This window comes from Pan paniscus, chromosome 2, assembly GCF_029289425.2.
Source record: "Pan paniscus chromosome 2, NHGRI_mPanPan1-v2.0_pri, whole genome shotgun sequence".
Classification (NCBI taxonomy): Eukaryota; Metazoa; Chordata; class Mammalia; order Primates; family Hominidae; genus Pan; species Pan paniscus.
The window spans coordinates 120,898,413-120,920,777 of NC_085926.1; the positions used below are offsets into that span (position 1 = coordinate 120,898,413).

Below are 22,365 nucleotides of genomic sequence, written 5' to 3' on the forward strand. Positions count from 1 at the left end.
GCGTACTGCACAGGGAGTTATCCCATATGGTTCCCAAACCCCCTTCCTACACCTTTGTAAACAGTTCCTTTATTAAACTGCCCTCGCATTGCCCCAAGTGAGTATGTCATCTGTTTCCTGGGGGGACCCTGACTGATAGAACACCTCATTAGGGATACTCAATGCATATGCAAATAACAGCTTTTTAGCCCTTAGCTGGGGCTTTTCTCCTGTCAGCCCCTAAGAACAGCCAAGGTGCCAAGACAATTGCCCTCCTCTCCCCTCACTCTTTCCCACCCTCCCGCTAACCTGTGCTCCCTTCCCAGGCCTCTCTGCCTCCCCGCCCCAGGTCTGACCACCAGCTTCAGAGCCCCAGGCCTAGCCCTGTATGTGGCCAGATCCTGAGCTCCAGGGGCCCGAATTAGGAGCATATCCTGGGCCTCTTCTCCTACCCTGAACCCCAGGCCTTAAGGTACCTAAGTTCTGCAGCAGAAGTTCCATTCTCATTATGATTTTTATGTAAATATGTCCTCCAACTCCCTCTTGAATCAGTAATTGCTAGATTAATATTACTGTGTCCACCTGGGCCCCAGCACAGCACGTCTGTCTGCTGTTTCAGGAGAGAAGGGAAGGACAGGACATGACGGGTGGGGAAAGGATGGAACAGGGCCTAGATCTGGGATCTCCTCTACTCAATTACCTTCGCTCCAGGTGAGGCAAGAGCAAGGAGTCTATGCCTGCAGCTTTGCAAATTTCAGCACCACTGCAGGTATCATACTGAAAAAAGAAGAGTGATTGGTTCCCATATCACTGGAAATGTTATGGGGTCTGACTTTTCGAGGCAAGTTCTAGAATTGGGAGGTGACTTCCCAACTCCCAAGAATTCCCTATCTATGGAAATCATCTCCCCTCCATTTATGGTCAACGGGGTAGGCCCCAGCAGCCTCATATGTACCATGGGGTCCCCATCCCAGCCATAGCTGCTTATACCAGGATGGTCATGTGATCAAAACAGACAATTCAGGTCTCTCCCACAGCAATGTGGGTGTGTGAACCCCCAAGGTCAAGTCAGTCTTTATAGAGGAAACTGGAATATGTAAATGTGTGTGGTGGTCATATTCTTCTGTTTTTTTTTGTTTGTTTGTTTTTATGAGACGGGATATCACTCTGCTGTCAACCAGGGTGGAATGCAGCGGCATGATCATAGCTCACTGTAACCTCAAGCTGCTGGCCTCAAGTAATCCCTCAGCCTCCCAAAATGCTGGGATTACAGGCATGAGCCTCTGTGCCCACCGTGGGGCAGTTCTCTGCTACCTGCCATGTGAGCTGAGGACAATCTGAAGACAAAGACCAGTGACAGGAGACAGAGGCATGCTGACAGCTTTCCAGTTCCCCGTTCCAGCCCTTTCCTGAGGTTTAAATACATTCTACTTCCATGAGCCACCCCCACTCCCAGACCCTTGTAATAAAATTTTCCATTTTTACTTAATCCCGTTGGAGTTGTGTCACACTAGGAGTTGCCAACAGGCATTGCCTCCTCAGTCTGTCCTCGCCTTCCTCCTTTCTAAAGGAGCCTCTGCTTCATGAGGGCAGGAGGCAACCTGCCCTGCTCAAAACTTTTCCTAGTCTTTCAGGAAGAGGTGGCCCATGAGATGAATGAGGAGGTTGTCAGTGGGGCTTACAGGGACATGCTCTAAGAGGGCTTCCCTTTTTCCAGAGTGGTTGGCAGATAGGAGGAATGGTGCCACAGTAGCCATCTGCAGCTGGTAAGTGACCTTTAGCCATATGCTAAGGATTGCAAAGCAGATCAAGTCAGTCTTTGCAGGGGAAACTGGAACAGATAAATATGGGCCCTGTGGGGTGGTCATCTTTTTTTTTTTTTTTTTTTGAGACAGGGTCTCACTTTGCCGCCTAGGCTGGAGTGCAGTGGAATGATCACAGCCACTGCAGCCTCAACCTCCCAGGCTCAAGCGATCCTCCCTCCTCAGCCTCCTGAGTAGCTGGGACTACAGGCACATACCACCAGGCTGGGCAATTTTGTTGTTTTTTTTTTTTTTGTAGAAACAGAGTCCACTGTATTGCCCTGGCTGGTCTCAAATTCCTGGACTCAAGCTATCCTATCACCTCAACCTCCCAAAATGCTGGGATTGCAGGTGTTGAGCCTACCTGAGTAGTCATCATCTTCTTCTTTTTTTTTTTAGACCATGTCTCTAAAAAAACAAAGGACGTGACATTTAGCCATATGCTAAGCTAGGTGGAACCTGGGATGTTGAAGATGGAGCCAGCTCTGTTCTGTCTACCTCCAGACTCCTTTCCTATGCTTGCTGTGTCTCTCGTTTCCTTCTCTGCAAAATGGGGAGAATAATAACACCCAGCTCACAGCTGTTGTGGAGATGAAATAAGTTATTTTTATCTAACAGGCCTAGAACAGCATCTGCCACAAAGTAGGCATTGTATAAGTGCTATTATTATTAGCGAATAATACAGTCTTAACTAGTTTAAGCCCTTGCTTTTCACATCTCAATTATATTAACTAAATATAATTCCTATCCCATACAGTTTGGTTTCTCATACATACAACCAAATACTCCCAAGACAAACAGAAATTTCTATTTCTAACACGTCTGTCTGATTTGATGTTAAAATAATTCCAGAATTTCCCCACCAGCAGTGCATAGCCAATCCAATTATCCCGAGGGTTGTATAGTATCACAGAAAGCCCTGAGCTTGGGAGGCTGCTCTACCTGGTTGCAAACCTTGGTTTCATCACCTGTGAAATAAGGTTAATAGCTTCTTGCTTAGAGAGACTGCTTTGATACACCCAGAACTAAGTCTGGTACCGAGTAGGCTCTTTATGAAATCCATTAATATTAGTTTACTAGTATATGTAAAACATATTCCGCTAGTTACCTAAGTATCTGTTCATTCATTTATATAATACTTCACTGAGCATTTACTGAACACCTACTATGTGCTGGGCCCTGTATAGATGAGAAAGCGGGGAGGAGGGAGGTTCACAAGACAAAACCATGGTCCTTGCCTTCAAGGAGCTTACAGTCTAAAAGAGGAGAGGAGACATGTCTCCAGTGAGCACAGACAGTGACCCATGGCCCCGGGTCTGGATGGGGAAGGGGGCACAGATGGCCAGTGCCTTGCCCTGCCTCGGGCCTGCTTGGCATTGGAGCTAGGGCAGGGTGCTCTAGGAGTGGGGGAGGGGAGATGCAGCACCAGCCAACTCCTGCTATTTTGGGAAATCTTCAGCAGTGAAGAAAGCATTTTCCCAAATCTTTGGCCAGAGCTTCTCTTGCCTTCTCTCACGCTGCTGTCCCAGTTCCCAGTGGGTTCTGGGTTTGGGGTCACTCTTATGGTGCCTGGAGGCGTGTGAATGCACGCACATGTGTGTGAGAGAATGCATGCCCATGCACACGCCCCCTGAGGCCTCCCCACCTTGTATGGGACTTCTCCTGGGCTCATTTTCCCAGCACAGAGATTAGGAAGAGGGTTTGCTGTTACAGGGGGAGTGAGTGAAATTGGCGAGTGACAGTGAAGGAGCGCGGAGAAGTGGGGGCAGGAGCCAAGGCCGGAGCAATCAAGAGGCCTGCAGCTACACAGCGACCGGTGCCCTCTGCTCAGGGGCGAAGGATGACGGAGACAGAGGCTAAGAGAGTGTGTATCAGAGCTGAATTCCCCCACAGAGCGCAAACCGGTCTCCCAACAGGTGCCCCCTGCACAACCGAACCCTCCCCCGTTTTCAGACGGGGGATTGCCCAGACCACCCCGGGGTGGGTAGCAGCTGAGTTGCTGCACTGGGACCATTCCATTCAGCACGAGGATGCATCGGGCCGGCTCTCCTGCAACGTCCAGCAAGACAGATGCATGGGTAGAGCAGCGGGAAGCAGCTGATGTGAGTGCCCTAAAAGGGAAAAAACGTCCTGGGAAAGCGGGTGACGGGCTGCAGTCAGGCGGGTGTCTAAGAGGCCTCACGTAGAAGGCGGAACTCTCTTGAAGAGTGCTGTTTCAGGAGAGAAGGGAAGGACAGGACATGACGGGTGGGGACAGTTACATGCACGGATCTGACCACATCTTTCTACTGTCCATGTGGTCAGATCCGGGCACAGGTTACCTCTCCAGGGTAACCTCACACTTCTTTTCTTTTTAGTGAAAAAAACCATGAAAGGGTGTCATCAGGAAGAAAAAGACAACTTATGACCCTAAAAGATGAGGGCTTGAGTACAAATGCCTGGAGCATATTGACAGCATGCTAGGCACTGTGCTAAGTAAGCTCTTTCCCTGCAAGATCTCACAGCAGCTTTGCAAGAAGGCCAAGAGGTGCCCACATAAGCATCATTCTAGAAGCTGAGGCACTTGCCCAAGGTCCCCCTGCCACTGCCAGTGAAGCTGGGATTTGAATCCGCAACTGTCTGCTGCATAAGCCCACACCCTGGGCTGCTACACTCACCATCCTCCCTGGAGGACAAACTGGCCCCAGCCCTATCGTTGCATTCCACAGCCCTGGCTCCACGTGCTCTCCAAGCAGCCCTCCCAGTTTAATTTGGTTTTCTGAGTTGGCTTCCTTACTAGGGAGAGTGCTTTCTAGCTATAAATTATTAAGCTGACTTCCTGCTGCACACCAGCCTCTTGTGAATTTGGGCTGTGGGAGGCAGTTTTTCCCGGGTCCTGAATGGCTCCAGAGAAACAAATTCTAGAAGTTCCAGATGGAGAGGGCAGACTCTGGAGCCCCAAGCCCAGAGTGATGACAGCCACCTGGCAGCTTCCCCCAGCCCAGGCCTGACAGCCAGGGGCCAGGGTGGGTGGGAAGGAAGGCGATGCTTCCTTTAGTCCCCACCTCCAGCTCAGTCCATGAGGACCTTTGGGGAAGGTGATTCAGGCCAGTCCTCTTCCCCAGGTCCCCTCCATCCTTGCCTCCATTCAAAGTCTCCACTTGGCTGCCTGCCTGGGAAAGGGGGAGAAAAAGAGAAGGAAAATAAAAGAAGAGGAAATAGAGGGGAAACCAAGAGCAGGGAAGAATGTGTACTGTCTGTAGTTTGGCAGGAAGGGAAAGCATTGTGGGGGCAGCCCTCTCCTGCCCCTGCCCAGGGCCACCGAGTATGGTGGCCCACAAGTGGGCTTCTCCGTGGGGGCGGTGAAGGCATCTTCCCACCCACATATCACTCACCACTTGTGGGGCCAAGCTTAGCCCAACTCAGCACAAAGATAAGATTGAGATGCAGATGCCTTCCCATTGCTCTGAATAGAGCAGATTTGATACGGATTTTCCTCTTTTCTTCCCTTTTAGACCATCTGGGGGACTGGGGCCCAGAGGGAAGATTTGGACCAGAGAGGCAAGGCAGAGGGAGGAAAGCCTTCCTAGCACTTTTCAGCTCTAAAATCTGGGGGGGGGAGGGTATGGGGAGCCTCTCCTACCCCCACCCCTTTGCCCTCTCCCAGGGGCAACTTCATCCCCTGCCTCTGCTTTCTGCAATCTGGGCTGAGTTCTTCTCTCCTCCATATATTCCTAGAAACCTCCAAGTCACGCATGTGTGTCATGAGTGTTCCGGCAGTCCTCCCTGCAGTCCCACCCACATCCCTCCAGCTGCAATGGGGAAGATAAAAGGAACAAGGTGATGACCAAAAGTTTAACAAGAAGGGCTCTGACACAGATTACATGGTTCAGCACTGTACTTTATAGATGAAGAAACTGAGGATGGGAGGAGACAGCAAGATTGGGCAGGGAGCTCGCGGCAGAGACTAAGTAATAGTAGGATTAAGTAACAGTGACAACAACAATAACAACCATGTTATTGTGTACCCAGAAGTGGTCTATGCTCTTTATATTATGCCGTTTAATCCAAACAATAACCCCGTGAGGCGGGTATTGTAATCGTCGCCATTTCGTGGATGGGAAAACTGAGGCACAGACCAGTTAAAAGTAACTTGCATGAGGTCAGACTGGTAAAAGCTGGATTCAAACCCAGGCAGTTGGGCTCAGGAGTCTGCCCCTTACTCAATGCCAGCACACCACACAGGACACAGCCATTTAGAAAATGACATTATTTGACATAGCCATGTGGGTGGAGCCCAAGCCACTCCAGGGAATGTTTGCAGATGGCGAAAATCTCATAAACATGGTCTATAATCTTCTGTATTTGTGATCATAGAGACTGGTCTTGCTCCTACAAACAGAGTAAGTCAACACACGGTAAGGAATGAAAACAAGAATATAACAAGAATGTTTACACCACTTGGGAAAACAAAGTGTGAACATTGTGAGGGCAATTGTGTAGAAGACAGGCATGTGGAGGAAGATGGACCAAATGCATGCACAGAGAGCATGCAGCCATCAGGGAGAACCAGAGCCCTGCCTCATAGAGTAGCAGTGTGGCTTAAATGAAATAAGGTGAATAGCATGTTTGGTTCATGCCTTGCACAGATTAGCATTACAAATGGTGGTGGTGGTTTCACTAAGGTAATATCATGAGTAGGATTTTGTTTCTTATTTACCAAACATTCTGTAATGTTTTATTGTTTTTGCAAGGAAAAAGAAAACAAAGGGGACTTGCCTACTTTAATTGCTGAAATTAAATGCTAAGGATGTCGCCAGACGCAAATCAAGCTTATCTATTCATTAGAGCAGCCTCCTTTTCCTCCTCCCCCTGGGCAGGCTCTCTCCGTGGAAACATTTCACTATCAGATATTCAGTTGCTGCATAAAATCAAAACTGCATTTGAAAACATGCCCACAACTCAAAAACAGGCAGCAAATCCAACTAAAGGCCTGGATTTTCTTGGGATTTCCAGCACCAATTCAGTTGCTCAGCATAAATCTTTGTGGGGAGGGCCCATTTCTACTCACTTCCCCCAGTAAGTTTCTCCACATCCAGAGAGTTAGTTCTCTGTAATTCAAAGAGCTCCTACAGAGATGGATGGTGGTGATGCTTACAGGACGGTGTGAATGAACTTAATGCCACTGAACCGCATACTTGAAAATAGTTAAAATGAGTTGGTGGGAATGTAAAATGGTACAGCCGCTGTGTAAAACAGTCTGGCAGTTCTTCAAAAAATTAAATATAGAATTACCATATGATCCAGCAATTCCACTTCTGGATATATACCCACAAGAACCAGAAGTAGGATATCGAAGAAATATTTGTACACATGTTCATAGTAGCATTATTTACAATAGCCAAAAGGCAGAAGTAACCCAAGTGTCCATCAACAGATAAATGGATACACAAAATGTGAAAGATATATACAATGGAATATTATTCAGCCTTATAAAAGGAGGAAATTCTGACACATGCTACAACATGGATGGCCCTTGGGGACATTATGCTAAGTGAAGTAAGCCAGCCACGAAAAGATAAACACTGCATGATTCCATTTATATGAGGTACCTAGAGTAGTCAAATCCATGGAGACAGAAAGTAGAATGGTGCTTGCCTGAGGTGGGAGGAAGCCAGAGTTATTGTTTAATGGGTGTACAGTTTCAGTTTTGCAAGACGAAGTGTTCTGGAGATGGAGGGTGGTGATGGCTGCATAACAATGTGAGTGTACCTGATACTACTGAACCGTGGACTTAAAAAGGGTTAAATGGCCAATTTCATGTTATATATATGTTACCACAATTTTTAAAAAGGAAGAGCTGCTCAAATACAGTGGACTGAGGTCCTAGGAGGTATGCTGATGATGCCCCAGATGAGGGGGTCTTCTCCCTGCTCTCCCCTCAGTCTGGTACCTGCTGCAGCCCCCCACGCTCCCCTGGGCACACTTACCCCTGACCAGTGAGAGAAGCCAGCCCCCTACTGTCCATCCACACCTTAGCTGTTGGGCTGGAGTATCAGGCCGCCCAGGGACGAGATGGTGGGCAACAGGAGACGGAGTGAAGCCACAGGGCATCCAAGAGACACAGGCCAGGCACCAGCTGGAACCACTCACTGAAGGGGGAGAATTTTGGGTGAGTCATGGATACATGATGAACCAGGCAAAAGAGATGAGGTCAGATATAGGCCAGAATGCCCCAGGGACCACATGGTTGCTGCTGTGTTTGTTTCTTGGTGCTGCTTTAACAAATCACCACAGTAATGGCTTGAAACAAACTTTTTTTTTTTTTTTTTTAGGCAGGGTCTTGCTCTGCTGCCCAGGCTCTAGTGCAGTAACATGATCACAGCTCATTGCAGCCTTGACCTCCTAGGCTCAAAAGATCCTCCTGCCTCAGCCCCCCAAGTAGCTGTGACAACAGGTTGCACCACCATACCTGGCTAATTTTTAAAATTTTTTGTAGATATGATCTCACTATGTTGCCCAGGCTGGTCTTGAACTTCTGGCTTCAAGAGAGCTTCCTGCCTCAGCCTCCCAAAGTGTCTTCCTGCCTCTCTCTCTACAAAGAGACTACAAGCGTGAGCCACCACACCAGGCCTCAAACACACATGTATTACCTTAAGCTTCTATAGGTTAGAAGTCCAACATGGGTCTCAGTGAGCTAAAATCAAGGCATTAGCAGGACTGCATTCCTCAATGGAGGCTCTGGGGGAGAATCCATTTCTTCACCTTTCTCAGTTTCTAGAGGCTGCCCACATTCCATAGTTAAAGCTAGCCACATTGCAATCTCTAACCCTTCTTCCACTGTTGCCTCTCCCGTGGACCACAGCTGGGCAAGGTTCTCTACTTTTAAGGATCCCTGTGATTACATTGGGCCCATCTAGATCATCCAGGATAATCTCCCTACCTCAAGGTCCTTGACTGAATCACATCTGCAAATTCCCTTTTGCATCGTAAGGCACCATATTCACAGGTTCTAGGGATTAGGACATGGACATCTTTGGTGAGCCATTATTCTGCCTGCCACACTCACCCTAGGGACTCCCGCTCAGTCATTCCCACATGGCAAACACATTTCTGGCATCCAGAGACTCATCTGTGACTGAATTTCTGAAGAAGGAGTAGCAGCCAGCAAATGGATCCCAGCCAGTCATGGCCACATGGTCTCAGGGAAGAAGGAGCTACTGCTGGAGGAACATCGGGAAGCCCGACATGCAGGCCCGGGGGGTGGTGGAGAGGGAGGAGCAGAGATGTGGAAATGACAGGCACAGGAAAGGAGAACAGGGTCTGTCCCGTGAGAAAGAGGACGGCCACAAAATGGAAAGGGGAGATTGCGGGAAGAACTTCCAGGTGAACTGCACTACAACAAAAAGAAATTCATCAACACCGGCACACAAGGTGATCGTTATTCACTTCCCAAAAGGATTTTCCAAAGTGTTCTTTAAGTAATGAGTTCCACTGTGTTCTTAAAATAGGATTTACACCCAATTTTTCAGTAACACATAAAGGGATGCTTGTAAATCTATGGAAATGAAGTGAGACCAGTAACATCTGCTGCCTTGCTTTCTGTGCTGGTGGTGTCAGAGGGAGACAGAAAGAACCACAGACTGGGGTGATGGGCTCAGACTCTGCCCCAGCTTCCCCAACCCCCTGACCCCCCATGAAAATTATCCTATTTAATGCACACACCACCCTTACTCTCATTTGACACATGTATAAACTAGGGAGGCTAGAGAGGAGGGAAAAGTCACAATGGGTGGCTACAGGTCCAATCTGGCCCAAGGGCACTCTGACCCCAAAGCCCCATTCTTTTGGCCACTCACAGAGAGCAGAGACTTTTCAGGGTGGCAAAGAGTCGTGTGTGTGTCTGTGTTGGTCACAGAAGCTGCATCCCTCCTACACACTCAAGGAGATGAGCAGACAGCACCAGGGGCTATTGCTTACCTAGCAGGTCATTTCTGGGATGCTAATGAAACTTTCAATTACAGACCAAGCCTTTCCCTCTAAAGTTATTAGAGATAAGAATCCAAACTGGCCGAGTGCAGTGGCTCATGCCTGTAATCCCAGCACTTTGGGAGGCCGAGGTGGGCAGATCACTTGAGATCAGGAGTTCGAGACCAGCCTGACTAACATGGTGAAACCCCATCTCTACTAACAAACAAGTTACCAGGTGTGGTGGTCTGCACCTGTATTCCCAGCTACTTGGGAGGCTGAGGCAGGAGAATCACTTGAACCCAGGAGGCGGAGGTTGTAGTGAGCCAAGATTGTGCCATTGCACTCCAGCCTGGAAAACAGAGCGAGTCTCTGACTCAAAAAAAAAGAAAAAAAGAAAAAGAAAAGAAAAAGCTGTGATATAAGTGGCTGATTTTATTCTAAAGTTAATAGATATAAGAATCCAAATGGCCTGAAAGAGGTTAAAAAGCTGTGATACAAGTGGCTGATTTTGTGTGTCGTTGGGGAGCCAGCTGTAGCAGATAAGAAGGGAGACAGAGAACACGGGGCATCGGGAGGAGCAGAACATTTGACTCCCTTGGCTTTCTGGAAATATCACTTGGGCATTAAAACAGATCATATAGAGGAAGGTGCCATAAAAATATTGAACCCTGTTTCTACTTCTCTGTTGTTACACAGTCCAGGTTCTTTCTACCCTCTCAGTTGGCCCTAACTTTTCTTTCTGGTTCTTTCTCCCAAATGTGTGGTTCTCAAAGTTTCTATCCTCAATTCCCTCTTCTCTCACCGTAGCCAATACTGGGTGGTCTCAGCCTCCCTCCCTCCCTCTCTCCCCAGGGCTTCCACTTCCACCCCTGCCCCACTAGCTCCGCAGATTGCCAGCCCTTCTCTTCCGGACTCCAGACCACCAGGCTGCCTCCATCTCCATGTCATCCAGGCATCACTACTGCAGCCTGCCCAAAATAAATTTGCCATTTTTCTCCCTTAACCTACTCCTCCCATGTTCCTCATTTCTGTCATTGGTCCTACAATTTCCCCAAATATCCTGACTCACGTTTCAACATTCTCAGGCTCTCCTCTCTGTCTTCTCCTACAGGCAACCCATTGTCGAGTCCTGGCACCTGTACCTCAGTGGATCCCAACCCCAGATGGGATGGCAGGTGACATGTGACATATGAGCCAAGTATGTGGGGTGGGGGCAGAGGAGGATGGGAGGACACACATTTCTTCTGGGTAGGACAGCTACCAGCTACGCAGCTCTACTTTCCACCAGCTAACTGTTGCTGTGTGAGGACACAGGCCCAGACCTGCCTATTTTTAAAGAAGATCTGCACATCTAGATTTATGTGAAAATTTTCCCATGTTTAAATGCTTGCAACCACTTGCATTTTTTGAAATCCCTATGTGCACCAAACAAAACATGTCTCTCTGTGACCTCTGGGCTTTGGTCTCTCTCTCCCACTGTTCCTTCTTTCCATTCCTACTGCCAAAATGTCCATGCCTCCCTCCTGGACAAGGGAACCCGCTCTTCCTGGGTTGCCCTAGCCAGCTTTCTCCCTTTACCCTTTGCTGGTCTCAAGGCCCCATTGAACAAATGTTGAGTTCTTTAGCTTCAAACTCAAGGCCCTCCAGAGAAAAAGAGAATAGTGAGGGTGAAGGAGACAGAGAAGAGAAGGCTGCTGCCACTCAGGGTGACAGAGCCATTAATTAACAGAGTTAAACATCTGGTGTTTAATTAACACTCTCCCTCCTCTTTCATTCTCCCTCCCTTTAACTTTCCCAGAGGGGCTCCACAGTGGGTGAAACTGAGCAGAAACCAGGAGAACAGCCTCCTGGCTGAGTCAGGGAGGGAGGGTGAGGAGGCTGGTGTTTGATTCCATGTGCTGGAGGGAAGAGGACAGTAGGGTAGCTTTGTGACTGGCTTACTTCACTTAGCATAATGTTCTCAAGGTTCATCTAAGGACAGACTAGGAAGAAGCAGCTTGATGTTTCAGTGGTAGGGACTGTCCAGAAGTTTCTTGGGCAGGAGCTGGGGGCAGGAGCTCAGTGCCTCAGATTATACAAGGAAGTCCCCAGCTCTCTTTGTGGCTAACATGATTGCCTCCCTGAAATTCATTCCCCCATTGTCTTCGATAATAAACTCCCACATTGCACAGAGTGGCAATGTTCCCAGCCTCAGGTGAGACACTTGCTTCTTCAGGCTCTTTTGAAGTTACAGGTGCCCAGGTCTGACCAAGGAGAAATAAGCAGAAGTCTGCTACAGGCTCTAGGAAGACTTGTCTTCCTTACAAGAGATAGACTCAGTGGGCACCAATCCCTTTCCTTTCTCCACCTTCCTCCCTTGCATTTGAATGTGATGTCTTGAGCTATAGCAGCCCTGTTTTAACCATAAGACAAGAGACAAGCCAAGAGGGCAACAGAATACCTTGATGCTGTTGAGCCAGTGAGCAAAGACCAGCAGCTGCTGCCACTTCCGAAACCTCTTGTGAAGTGATTAAATGAATCTCTCTGTTTAAAGTTATTGTAGATGGTGTTTTCTGTTACATGCATCCAAAAGCATTCCTAAGTGATACACTCCCTACCCTAAAACCTCTTCTCTCTAGGGAGATAAGTAAGTAACCACTTATTTAATTAGAGTGGGGTAAAGTGAAGAGCAGACATGCTGCTCAGAGCGCCTCCCAATCTGGATGGCCCAGGACCCAGGATTAAGAACTGGAAAGCAGATAGTAGAGTGGGCCATGGCTACATGAGATGGGAGCTCTGAGGGAGTCCTCTCAGAGTCTGCCAGACAGTGGGAGCTCAGCCGACACAGGTTTGTATGGATACATGAATGGCTGGATGTGCCACTTCTTGGCACAGGTGGCCCAGCAACAACCAGCTGGAAGGGACCCTCCAGCAGCTAACTTGAAACTCTCTGATTCCAGACCCTTCTCAGAAGGCCATGCTGGAACACCTCTCCCCTTTAGAAGTTCCCTCCTCCTCCCCACTTCCCATGATGCCCCCCACACTCTTATTTGGCACTTAATCAAACCTCCCCATTTGCTCCAAATATGGCTCTTGGTTTGACTGCAAACCCTGGGAGGCAGATACCACTTCCTTTTTCAGCCTCCAGGACCTACCAGTGTCTTGAACACTGAAGACAGTTGATAAATGTTTTCATTTGAAGTTGATGCTTTGGAGGGTGCAAAGAGGTTTGTGACTTAAAGAGTTGCTCAGAGAAGAGCCCCTCCTAAAAAGAATAGTCCCAGAAGTCTGCAGTACTGCCTGAAATTGTACTATCAGACATGGACTACATTGACTAGCTGGGTCACCTTAAGTGAAACAACCACTCTCAGCAACAGTTTTGTGTGATGGGAGTGCCAACTCAGCATGGAAATTCATTGTAAGAATGTTTATTATTATTATTATTATTTTTTTTTTTTTTTTTTTTTGAGACGGAGTCTCGCTCTATCACCCAGGCTGGAGTGCAGTGGCGCGATCTCAGCTCACTGCAAGCTCCGCCTCCTGGGTTCACGCCATTCTCCTGCCTCAGCCTCCCAAGTAGCTGGGACTACAGGCGCCCGCCACCGCGCCCAGCTAATTTTTTGTTTGCATTTTTAGTAGAGACGGGGTTTCACCATGTTAGCCAGGATGGTTTCGATCTCCTGACCTCGTGATCTGCCCGCCTCGGCGTCCCAAAGTGCTGGAATTACAGGCGTGAGCCACCACACCCGGCCTATTATTATTATTATTAGAGATGGAGTTTCACTCTTGTGGCCCAGGCTGGAATGCAATGGTGCTATCTTGGCTCGACACAACCTCTGCCTCCTGGGTTCAAGCGATTCTCCTGCCTCAGCCTCCTGAGTAGCTGGGATTGCAGGCGCCCGCCACCACATCCGGTTAATTTTGTATTTTTAGTAGAGACGGGGGTTTCTCCATGTTGGTCAGGCTGATCTTGAACTCCCGACCTCAGGTGATCTGCCCGACTCGGCCTCCCAAAGTGCTGGGATTACAGGCGTGAGCCACTGTGCCCAGCCTTAAGAATGTTTATTATAATAAGCCTTTAAATGTGACAAGTCTTGGAAGAATTATCGCAGCAATTATTCACTTTTGAATGTAATCTTGTCGATTTTAGGGTGGTGAAGGACCTTAGATTTCCTCCTCCTAACTACCCCCACACGACTTCTAAACTATCTTCAGAAGTAAGCAAGGATCTTCTCGAGTTGAATTAACGTGGCATTTCCTAGGAGAGAAAGAGTAGCAGGTGCTGTTGGTGCCTGCCCCATTTGTGCGTGGGTGCACCCATCCAGACTGGCTGTTAATGGTTCACACCTGCAACCTTCTCCAGAGGCCTGCCCTTAACCCAGTGCAGACTCCTGGAGACTACAACCCTCACCACCATTCCAAAGCTCTTAGGTAATCACCAGCTGACAGAGGAGTATGGGAGCCCAGCCCCCACATCTCCAGGTGCAATGGATTCTGTGGTGCCATTCATGCTCCAGGGCTCCTCGTGGGATCGTGAGATCGTGGGATCATGTAGCCTTAGCCTCATCCTGTGCTCTACCCTGGTTCTTCTGGAGGACACTACCTGGTCAGTCACTTGCTCAAGAATCTCTGCTCAGGCTTTGCTTCTTCCAGGGAACCTGGCCTGAGATAGGCCCTTAGGCCCTTTCTGCCTTCCCAGAGGAGGACCGAGAAGGAGGTAGGGGAAGAAGTAGGCTGGTGTCAAGACTAAGCTCTGCAGACTTCTCTTTTGGCCCAGGGCTCTGCCCTCTCACTCACTCTGCGTGCACGAGAGACCATGCACCGGGCCCAGCCCTCAGCCCGCCCAAGGACTGCAGCCTTGACCAGAGCTAGCACGTGTTCCACGCTCTCCTGACCTCCCCGGCTACCACCTTCTCTCCAGAAAATGTGCAGATCCGCTCCAAGGCCCAGCAACACTTTCCTAGAAAACTGTAAATCCAAAAATCAATTGGTCTTCATGTCACCACATTATCAGAATTGGGCCCCCAGGATGGTTTAGGCTCAGAGACTCACAGAGTATTAGTGTAAAAAGGGCCTTGGGAGGTGATGTAGCTACCTCCTTCACAGTTTAATTTGGATTATACTTCTGCATCTATGCCACTCCTCTCTCATTATAATTGCCATAATTATGGTCTGCTTTATTCTCCTCTGGACCATTTACACAGGTGAAGAGACAGAAATTTATGGATGCAAATCCCCAACCCCAGGCTCTTTTTTCAGGGTTTGCCTCCCTAGAGGCAATGAACCTGAGTCAGAGAGGGACAGTCGCCTTGGGGGTGACCTAGTAGCGGGATAGGATGGGGATCCAGCCCCAAGGTGCTGTGCCTCTTAGATTGGAAGGGTGGGAGAAGCAGCTGTTTGCACTATATGTATCCTACTCCAACGCCCGCCCCAACACTACTGGAAATACATTTCTTTCCAGTAGAAATGAAAGGGCCGTGGAAATCAGATCAGTCTGGATCTTCCTATGGTTAATAATGTCTCTATGGGCATCTGAGGTCATCCTGTCCATCCTCCAGGCACCAGGCAAGACACTTCCTCCTTCAGTCCAGGGTAGTTTTACTCCAGCCACATCTCTTGGTGACCTCAGCTGAGTCTGGTACCCATCACTGTCAGGACATTCTTACATCTTTTCTGCCACATGAGCCAACATTCATCAAGGGTCCTAATAAAGGCTATGGGCCATAAGTCTTGGGGCAGGTCATTTTCTCTCTTTGGGGATCTCCTCTTTTGAGCATTCTAACATCTTCTGTTCACTTAACAATGCTTACGTCTGACTCAATTTTTCTCACCAATGATCCCCAACTTGTGAAATCCCAGATACCAGGACTTCTGGTGAAAATACATGGGTTCTGTGCTCGAATAATTTTAATTATATCTAAGCTTTCTCGTGTTCTTTTTTCTATGACAGACAGTGTGCTAATTATTTTTCAAATGTGATCTCATTTTATCCTCACCATATGGCTATAAAATAAGCTTTACTGCCTCTTTTCAGATGAGGAAACTGAGGCTCAGAGAGGTTGGGTGGCCTGCCCAAAGTCACACCAGAAGTGGCAGAGCCGGATCTGCTCTCAGATCTCTTTGAGGCCAAAGCGCATGCTTTTAGTCAGCCTGCTTCCCACCTCCTTCCAGGGATGCTTTGGAGACAGATTCCCCAGGAAGGAAGGTGAAGGTGCTCTCTCCTGGCTGTGGGGGCACAGAGAAGGGATACCACCCAGGTCTCCTCCTGATTCCCTGTATCCAAAGCTGAGTCCAGCCCAGTTCCTCTCCCACTGCCCAGAGCTTCCTCCCTGCGTCCTATCCCGTGCTGGGTCCTGGATGCATTTTCTTTCTCTCTCCTGGTCAGTATGCCTGCTACTGCCAGGGCCTCTGATCATAATTCTCTATTCCAGTGTCTCCAATGAGAGCTCCCAGCTCCACTCCCATTCTGCTCCACCTCATGGACATCACAGCCCCTAGGTCACTCCAGCCTTCCTGGCACCCACCTGCATTGATATTTCTGTGTCCCACTCACTGCTGCGGGTGTTGAAGTCACTGGCCCCTTCTGCTTTCCCAAGTTCCCTGACGCAGGGAAAGTCACTGCTTATTAGTTTGTGCCAACAGCGGGGGTGGCAGAGAGCAGTGAGGCAGATAATCTGAGGTAGTGGGGAATGTAAGAATCATCTCGATTTGGCTGTGGAAGGTATTTTTGGACTTACAGTTGAATGTGGGTGTGTGTTATGTGCTGGGAATTCACAATACTTCAAGCCAAATACTGAAGCTCAACCAGCAGGACCTGGCTGCTGGTTTCAGGAATTAGAAAGCTGTCCACCCTGTTCCTATTTCCTGCAGAGTTGGGTGGCTCTGTTTCTTGGCTGATGTTCAGGACCAGCTGAAGCAGAACTGCTACTTCTCTAGGGCTCAGAAACCACACTTGCCCCTGACCTAGAGCCCGGGCTGCAAATATGGGTGCCCACAGCAGGTGGGCAGCCAAGTGAGGCCAGCTGGTGTCACACAAAATGGAATGGCAGAGCCAGGACTGTGAACCCCTTCAGGAGGGCACCATCACTTCTCAGGGACAGCTGCTCCTCAGCTCCAGCTGATGACAGAGGCCAAACAAAACACATCTGTGAAAGAATTTGGCCCACTGACAACTGGTTTGCAGTCTCCAGCCTCGTGGTTCTCACACTAATGTGCATCAGAATTGCCTGGAGGGCTTGTTACAACCGATTGTTGGGCCCCTTCTCCAGAGTTTCTCATTCAGTCAATCTAGGGTGGAGCCCAAGATTTTGCAATTCTAGCAAGTTCCCAGGTGATGCTTACGGTCTAGGGACCGCACTTTGGGAACCACTGCTATAGCCCAGCAGCTAGAGAATAAGAGAGCTTCCCACCTCCTTACCTTTTAGTATTTGCAAGCCTTTTTTTGGTGTCAGCTCAAGAGGTAATCGTGTCCTTTAGAAGTTAAAAGTCAGAAGAAAGGGTGAGACACATCTATTAAATGGCAAATATTTCATGAACATCTCGTTTAATCATCACAGCCTTCCTGCAAGGTAGGTATTATTGCCCCTACTTTACTGCTGAGGATCTAAGGCACAGAGATGTTCATGACTTGCCCAAGGTCGCACAGCTAGGAAGGACAATTCTGGGACGGAAATCTACATCAGCCTAACTCCAGTGCCCATGCTTTTCCCAAATCATCAAACTGCCCAGAGAAACAGGGCTTCTTTGCAAAATATACCCTCTTTCTGGGGGTTGAGCAGAATAGCCTTCCTTTTAGGGACCCTTCTAAGTTTGTCCATCAGGGGCAATTCACAGGAAGGGCTGGATCAAGAGCCAGAAGGCTTGGAGAGGAGAGAGTCTTTTGCCTCCTTCCAAAGGGAATGATCAATAAAGACCTGGTCCTGGAGCACTACCCAGTGGCATATAATTCCCAGGAGACAGGAGGGCTGACCCTGGGGCAGCATAGTGCCCTGGAAGTGCCAGGCCTGAGGAAGTCACTCCTGAACAAACCACCTTAGTCCTTGGGAATACATCAGAGCAGGATGGGAGAATTATCTGGTTAATGTCTGCAAACTGGTGGCAGGAACCATGTCTGTTTTGCTCAGTGCTATATCCCTAGCTGCTAACCCAGCACCAGTCACATAAGAGACGCTGAATTATTTGTTGAATGAGAGAATGACTGAATGGTGGAACAAAGTGCAAGGAATCTTTGCTCTTAACCAAAGGGACTATGGGAATCTTTGCTCTTAGCCAAAGGCACTAATGTGCCCACTCATGGTTGAAAGTGTAGACACTCATAAAGCAGCCAGCCTTGAGAAGGGAGATGTGGCAGGTGATAATTCTGCTTCAGGTAATTGATCGGAAATGTTTTCCAAATCCATCATGGGGCATGAAGCAAAGATATTAACAGGTCTGCCAAGAGCCAGCAAGAATAAGGTCTTATTTACCTCTGGATCCTCAGCCTGTGTCTATTGAATGAATGAAAGTGAGTCTCTCCTCCTGAATGCCCAGTGGGGAAGGTGTTCACACACTTATTGCTGCATGGGTGCTGGTGGGCCTCTGCCCAAGGAGCCTTCCCCAAGGCTTTCTGGAAGGCAGGTGCGGCACGGTGAGAAGAGCATGGACTTGGAATGGGAAGCCGTGGTGCAAGCCCTGATGTCAGCCACTCCTGAACTCGTCAATAGACATGATTCCAGTGGGAGCAACAGGCACCGTGTTCTGCATCCTTGGGCCCCGCTGCCTCCCTTCTCTTTGAAACAGAGAGAATAATGATAGCAACAACAACAGCAATCATAACAACTTCTTCACAGACTTGTGAAGGTGAGATACTTGTGCACTGAGAGCGGAACAAGCACTCAACAAACGCTTGTTGTCCACATGGATCCGCTGATCGATCCACCATGGCTGGGTCACTTCTCCAGTGTGGAGAGTTTTGAGGAGTCCCTCACTGCTCCAGGTAGGAAGCTCTGCCACTACCTGACTTACTTTTCCTCTTGCTGCAACTTAAACTCTCTTACTCCACTGTCTGTGGTGACAAGGAATAGGCCGACAGTTGGTGAAAGCTCTCTCTAACACTGGTCTCCCCTGCTTTTCCAGGAAAGTAGCAGAAACAGACTTTTTGGAGTCAGGAACTAATGTTATGGAGAGTGTGCAGTGACTTAAGATGTATCTAAATCAGTGCAACTCCAAGCCACATGGTAACACAAATGGTTCTGCTGCCCATGTATAAAGCATGCCAGCCCTTTTCCCTGGCATGTGGCACACTCCAGATCTCTCCCCTCATCCAGTTATGTGTGTGCAAAACTCAGCCTGGATCAGTCACCCTTGAAATATGAGTCAAATAAAATTAAAATTAAAAATTGTTCTTGAATCACACCCTGTTTTGCATTATCTGTGCTATTATTTGACTTTACCCAGCCCTTTAACCACTGGCTCCAGATGATCCCACAGATGTAACTGGGCCAGCACTGGGGAGAGAGACCCCCACCTGAGTCGGTAAGAGCTGTTGGGATGCTGCGCTGGGTGCAGCATAGGTGACCAGCAGAAAGGTAGTGTCAGGAATCATGCAAATCCCCTTCACGTGGATGGGTCCTTGCTGCTCTTCACAACCACGATGCCATCAGATTCCCTGTGAAGTCTGCGGAAGGCTTGTCATGGCTCCCACTTAACTGATGAGAAGCCAGAGGCCCTGAGAGCAGCTACAGATCCAAATGCTCAGAGTGGGAAGTTAGCCCAGGTCTGCCTTCCCACCCCGCAGCCTATCCAGGCTCCCAGAAACACCCCTATTCCCCAAGTCAAGCTGTGATGGCTCACACTGGATAAGGTCCCCAGCCACTGGGAGCTGGGAGCCTGGAAACTGTGGGAGAACCCCTACAGATTAATGACAGGTCATTCAGAGTGTCTATACACCTTGTTTTGGAAATCTAAGAGGTAACCATAATTAGATCCCAAGGTCTCCAGAAAAATCACTCATAATACTCTCTTTGGGGAGTGGGCAGTATTGAGACTGGGGCAGGAAAGAGAAATGATGGACTATCATCCCAGTCTGAGCCCCTGACTCCAGCCTGTGTTCAGGCTATGTTTATGTCCTTCTCTCCCTTTACACCCCTAGCTTCTAGTCTAGGTGCCAAGTGGCCCTGGGCCTCTAGTGCCCTGAGGAGAGGCAGCCAATGAGCTGCTAACCTAGAGGACATAAGCTAGTCCAACTCAGCCTCTGCCATGTGACCAGCCAAAAGCAGAACCTCAAACCCCCACCCCAAGATGAGTGGGGTCCAGCCTGGCAGGCAGTGGAGGGTGCCGCAGTCTGCTCCCTTTCCTCTTTTAGAGAGGAAAAAAGAAAATGAGTGAGGAGGGGTGGAACGTCGACAGAGACCAGAAGGGAATAAAGAACACTGAGGCCAGTTCATCTGTGAAGGTCGTGAAATAGACAGAGTTTTGTTCCTTTTGGTTTATGTTATCACAGTTATGATGGTGTTTGTGCAGTAAGTGAAACAGTGAAGGGAAAGTGTCTGGGGTCTGTGTTGGAGCTGAATGATGCTGCAAACTTGGGGGGTTGTAGATTCCCAAGGAGGGCAGGCAATGTGGAGCCTCCCTGTCCCACTCTGGGAATCTGCAACCCACCAAGTGTGGAGCCCAGGACAGAGGGGCAGAGGTATGGGAGTGGGGAAGGGCAGAGAGGGAGGAGAAGGTAGGGAGAAATTCCTTAAACCCTTTCAGGATTTCCTTCTGGAGGGCTGTGAGTCTTCTTCACCAGGCCCAATACCTGGTACTCTGGGTCCTGCCAGCTCAGATGCCTGAACTTCCAGAACATAATCGTGTTCCAGCTTAGCAGGGCACAGCCTCGGGCCGTCTAGGAGCAGGCTGCCGTTCCCCGAATGTACACCCTGTCAGTGCCCAGATCCATCTGGAGAGCAAATGGCTGGCTGAGGGGAGAGAGAGCCCGGGCACACCACCCCCCATCTGCTCCCGCCATGTGACACATGCTTGCAGGCGGGGAGGGAGAAGCCGGCAGGTGGTTGGCTGATGTAGAGTGGAGGCTGGGAGAAAGAACAAGGACCAGTACAAACCCACTGTCCAGCCCTGGCCAGAAGCATTTCTGGGAACTGCTCCCAGCCCTACTCCCATTGCCAGGTGAGCCCCCTCGCTCCTGCACACACACAGGTGAAAGACAGGTCTGAGTGAAGGCCAGGCCTGGGACTCCACCACCACTACTGCCCCAGACATAGGAATGTGTACGTGGGTGCACACTCGCCTGCGCACATGCCTGAGATCCAGATCATTCCTTCAAAGCTTATTTGCAGGTGAAATGATGCAGCCTCACTGCTGCCCCAGCCCTGAGCACCTACAAGGCAGCTGACTGGTCCTTCTGGGTTTGGGTATATGGGTTGGGGAGAGTGAGGCAGGGACACGTGCCTGAGGACTTCTCAGGTGGATGGTGTCCAGGAGCTGAGCAGGCCATGGGGCTTGGTTGTGGGCAGAATAGAGAGTTCCAGCCCTGGGCCAGGGGGTGGGAAGAGAAGGGGAGGGGGGGTCTTTAAGAGAAGCACAGTGAGCTCTTTCTGATCTGGTATAAATGAAGCCCTTCTTGGAGACAGAAAGATGGTCAAGGGCTGACAAAACCCTTCCAGTGCTTAATGAATGTCTCTCTTTAAACCTGGCCATTGGTGCCAAGCCCCTTAAGTTCCATATTCATAGAGCTCAGTTATAATAAGAATAACAGCTAACAGGCTTACTATTTGCAGGACTTTATCTATGACTCACCCTGCAGGCCCGGCCCCCACCCCCAGCTCTCCTTTTCCACAATGGAACTGGAATAGAGTTATCTTCGTAGAGGCCTGTTGGAGGAGCATCTGAAATGCAAGAATTCTGGGGAGGGAGCCTGGAAGTGTCCTCTGCTCAGGTCCACAAGGACAGCAGAGAAATGGAAGGGAGTGGGAAACCATGTTATTTTCTTACCAGAAGATTTAGTCAAGTGCCCACAGGTGTGGTCTGCAGGCAGACGTGGGCAGCACCAGACAAGGAGAGATGGAGGGTGGGCCCTGGGTCCAGGGGTGAGGAGTAGTGGAGTAAGGAGAGGCACAGCTGATCCCCTGCCTGCCAGGAGAGCTGCCGCTGCTGGCTGGCAGGGAAGGAGTGTGATGGATGCTCCCCTGTCCAGCTGCGCCTCAGCCTTGGCAGGGGAAGGAAGGACGATGAGACCCTGAGCCAGGGAACACGGATACCTGCCTGAGGAGGCGGAGACCAAGGCAGAGACCTGCTCTCCCACTTCTCCTCCCCACCACCCCCCTGCCTTGGCACAGCCTGGGTCGACACTGAGCACTCACACCACAAAACGTGCAGCCCTGGGTTCAGATCCCAGCCCAGGCTCCTTTAGCCTCTCTGAGTCAGTTCTCTCAACTGTAAAACCACACAGGGCAGTTGTGAAGATTAAAAGATAATGTTTGCGGAAGCACATAGCACTGTCTGGCACCTAGAAAACACTCAATAAATGTCAGCCACTATTTTATCATCATTATTAGTGTTGTGATTATGCGGACCTTCCATCTCTCTCTCCAGACGCTCACAATAGCCTCCTAAGTACGCTTCCTATCTTTCATCTCTCCTCTCCAATCCATCCTACACAAAGCTGCCAGAACAC

At 49.3% G+C, this 22,365-nt stretch overlaps 1 protein-coding gene across 9 annotated transcripts in view; it reads right to left on the reverse strand.

Moving 5' to 3' along the window:
- Window positions 1-22,365, reverse strand: part of SEMA5B (semaphorin 5B) — a 119,951-nt gene that overhangs the window by 44,636 nt on the left and 52,950 nt on the right. For 7 of the 9 annotated variants that reach the window (XM_008950503.4, XM_024928393.4, XM_008950502.4 and 4 more), the window contains exon 2: window positions 7,751-7,912. The exons of the other annotated variants lie outside the window; for them this stretch is intronic. In XM_008950503.4, coding sequence (XP_008948751.1) covers window positions 7,751-7,874 — 124 coding nt within the window. In that variant the 5' untranslated portion in view covers window positions 7,875-7,912. The remainder of the gene's footprint in view (window positions 1-7,750; window positions 7,913-22,365) is intronic. 9 annotated transcript variants of the gene reach the window in all.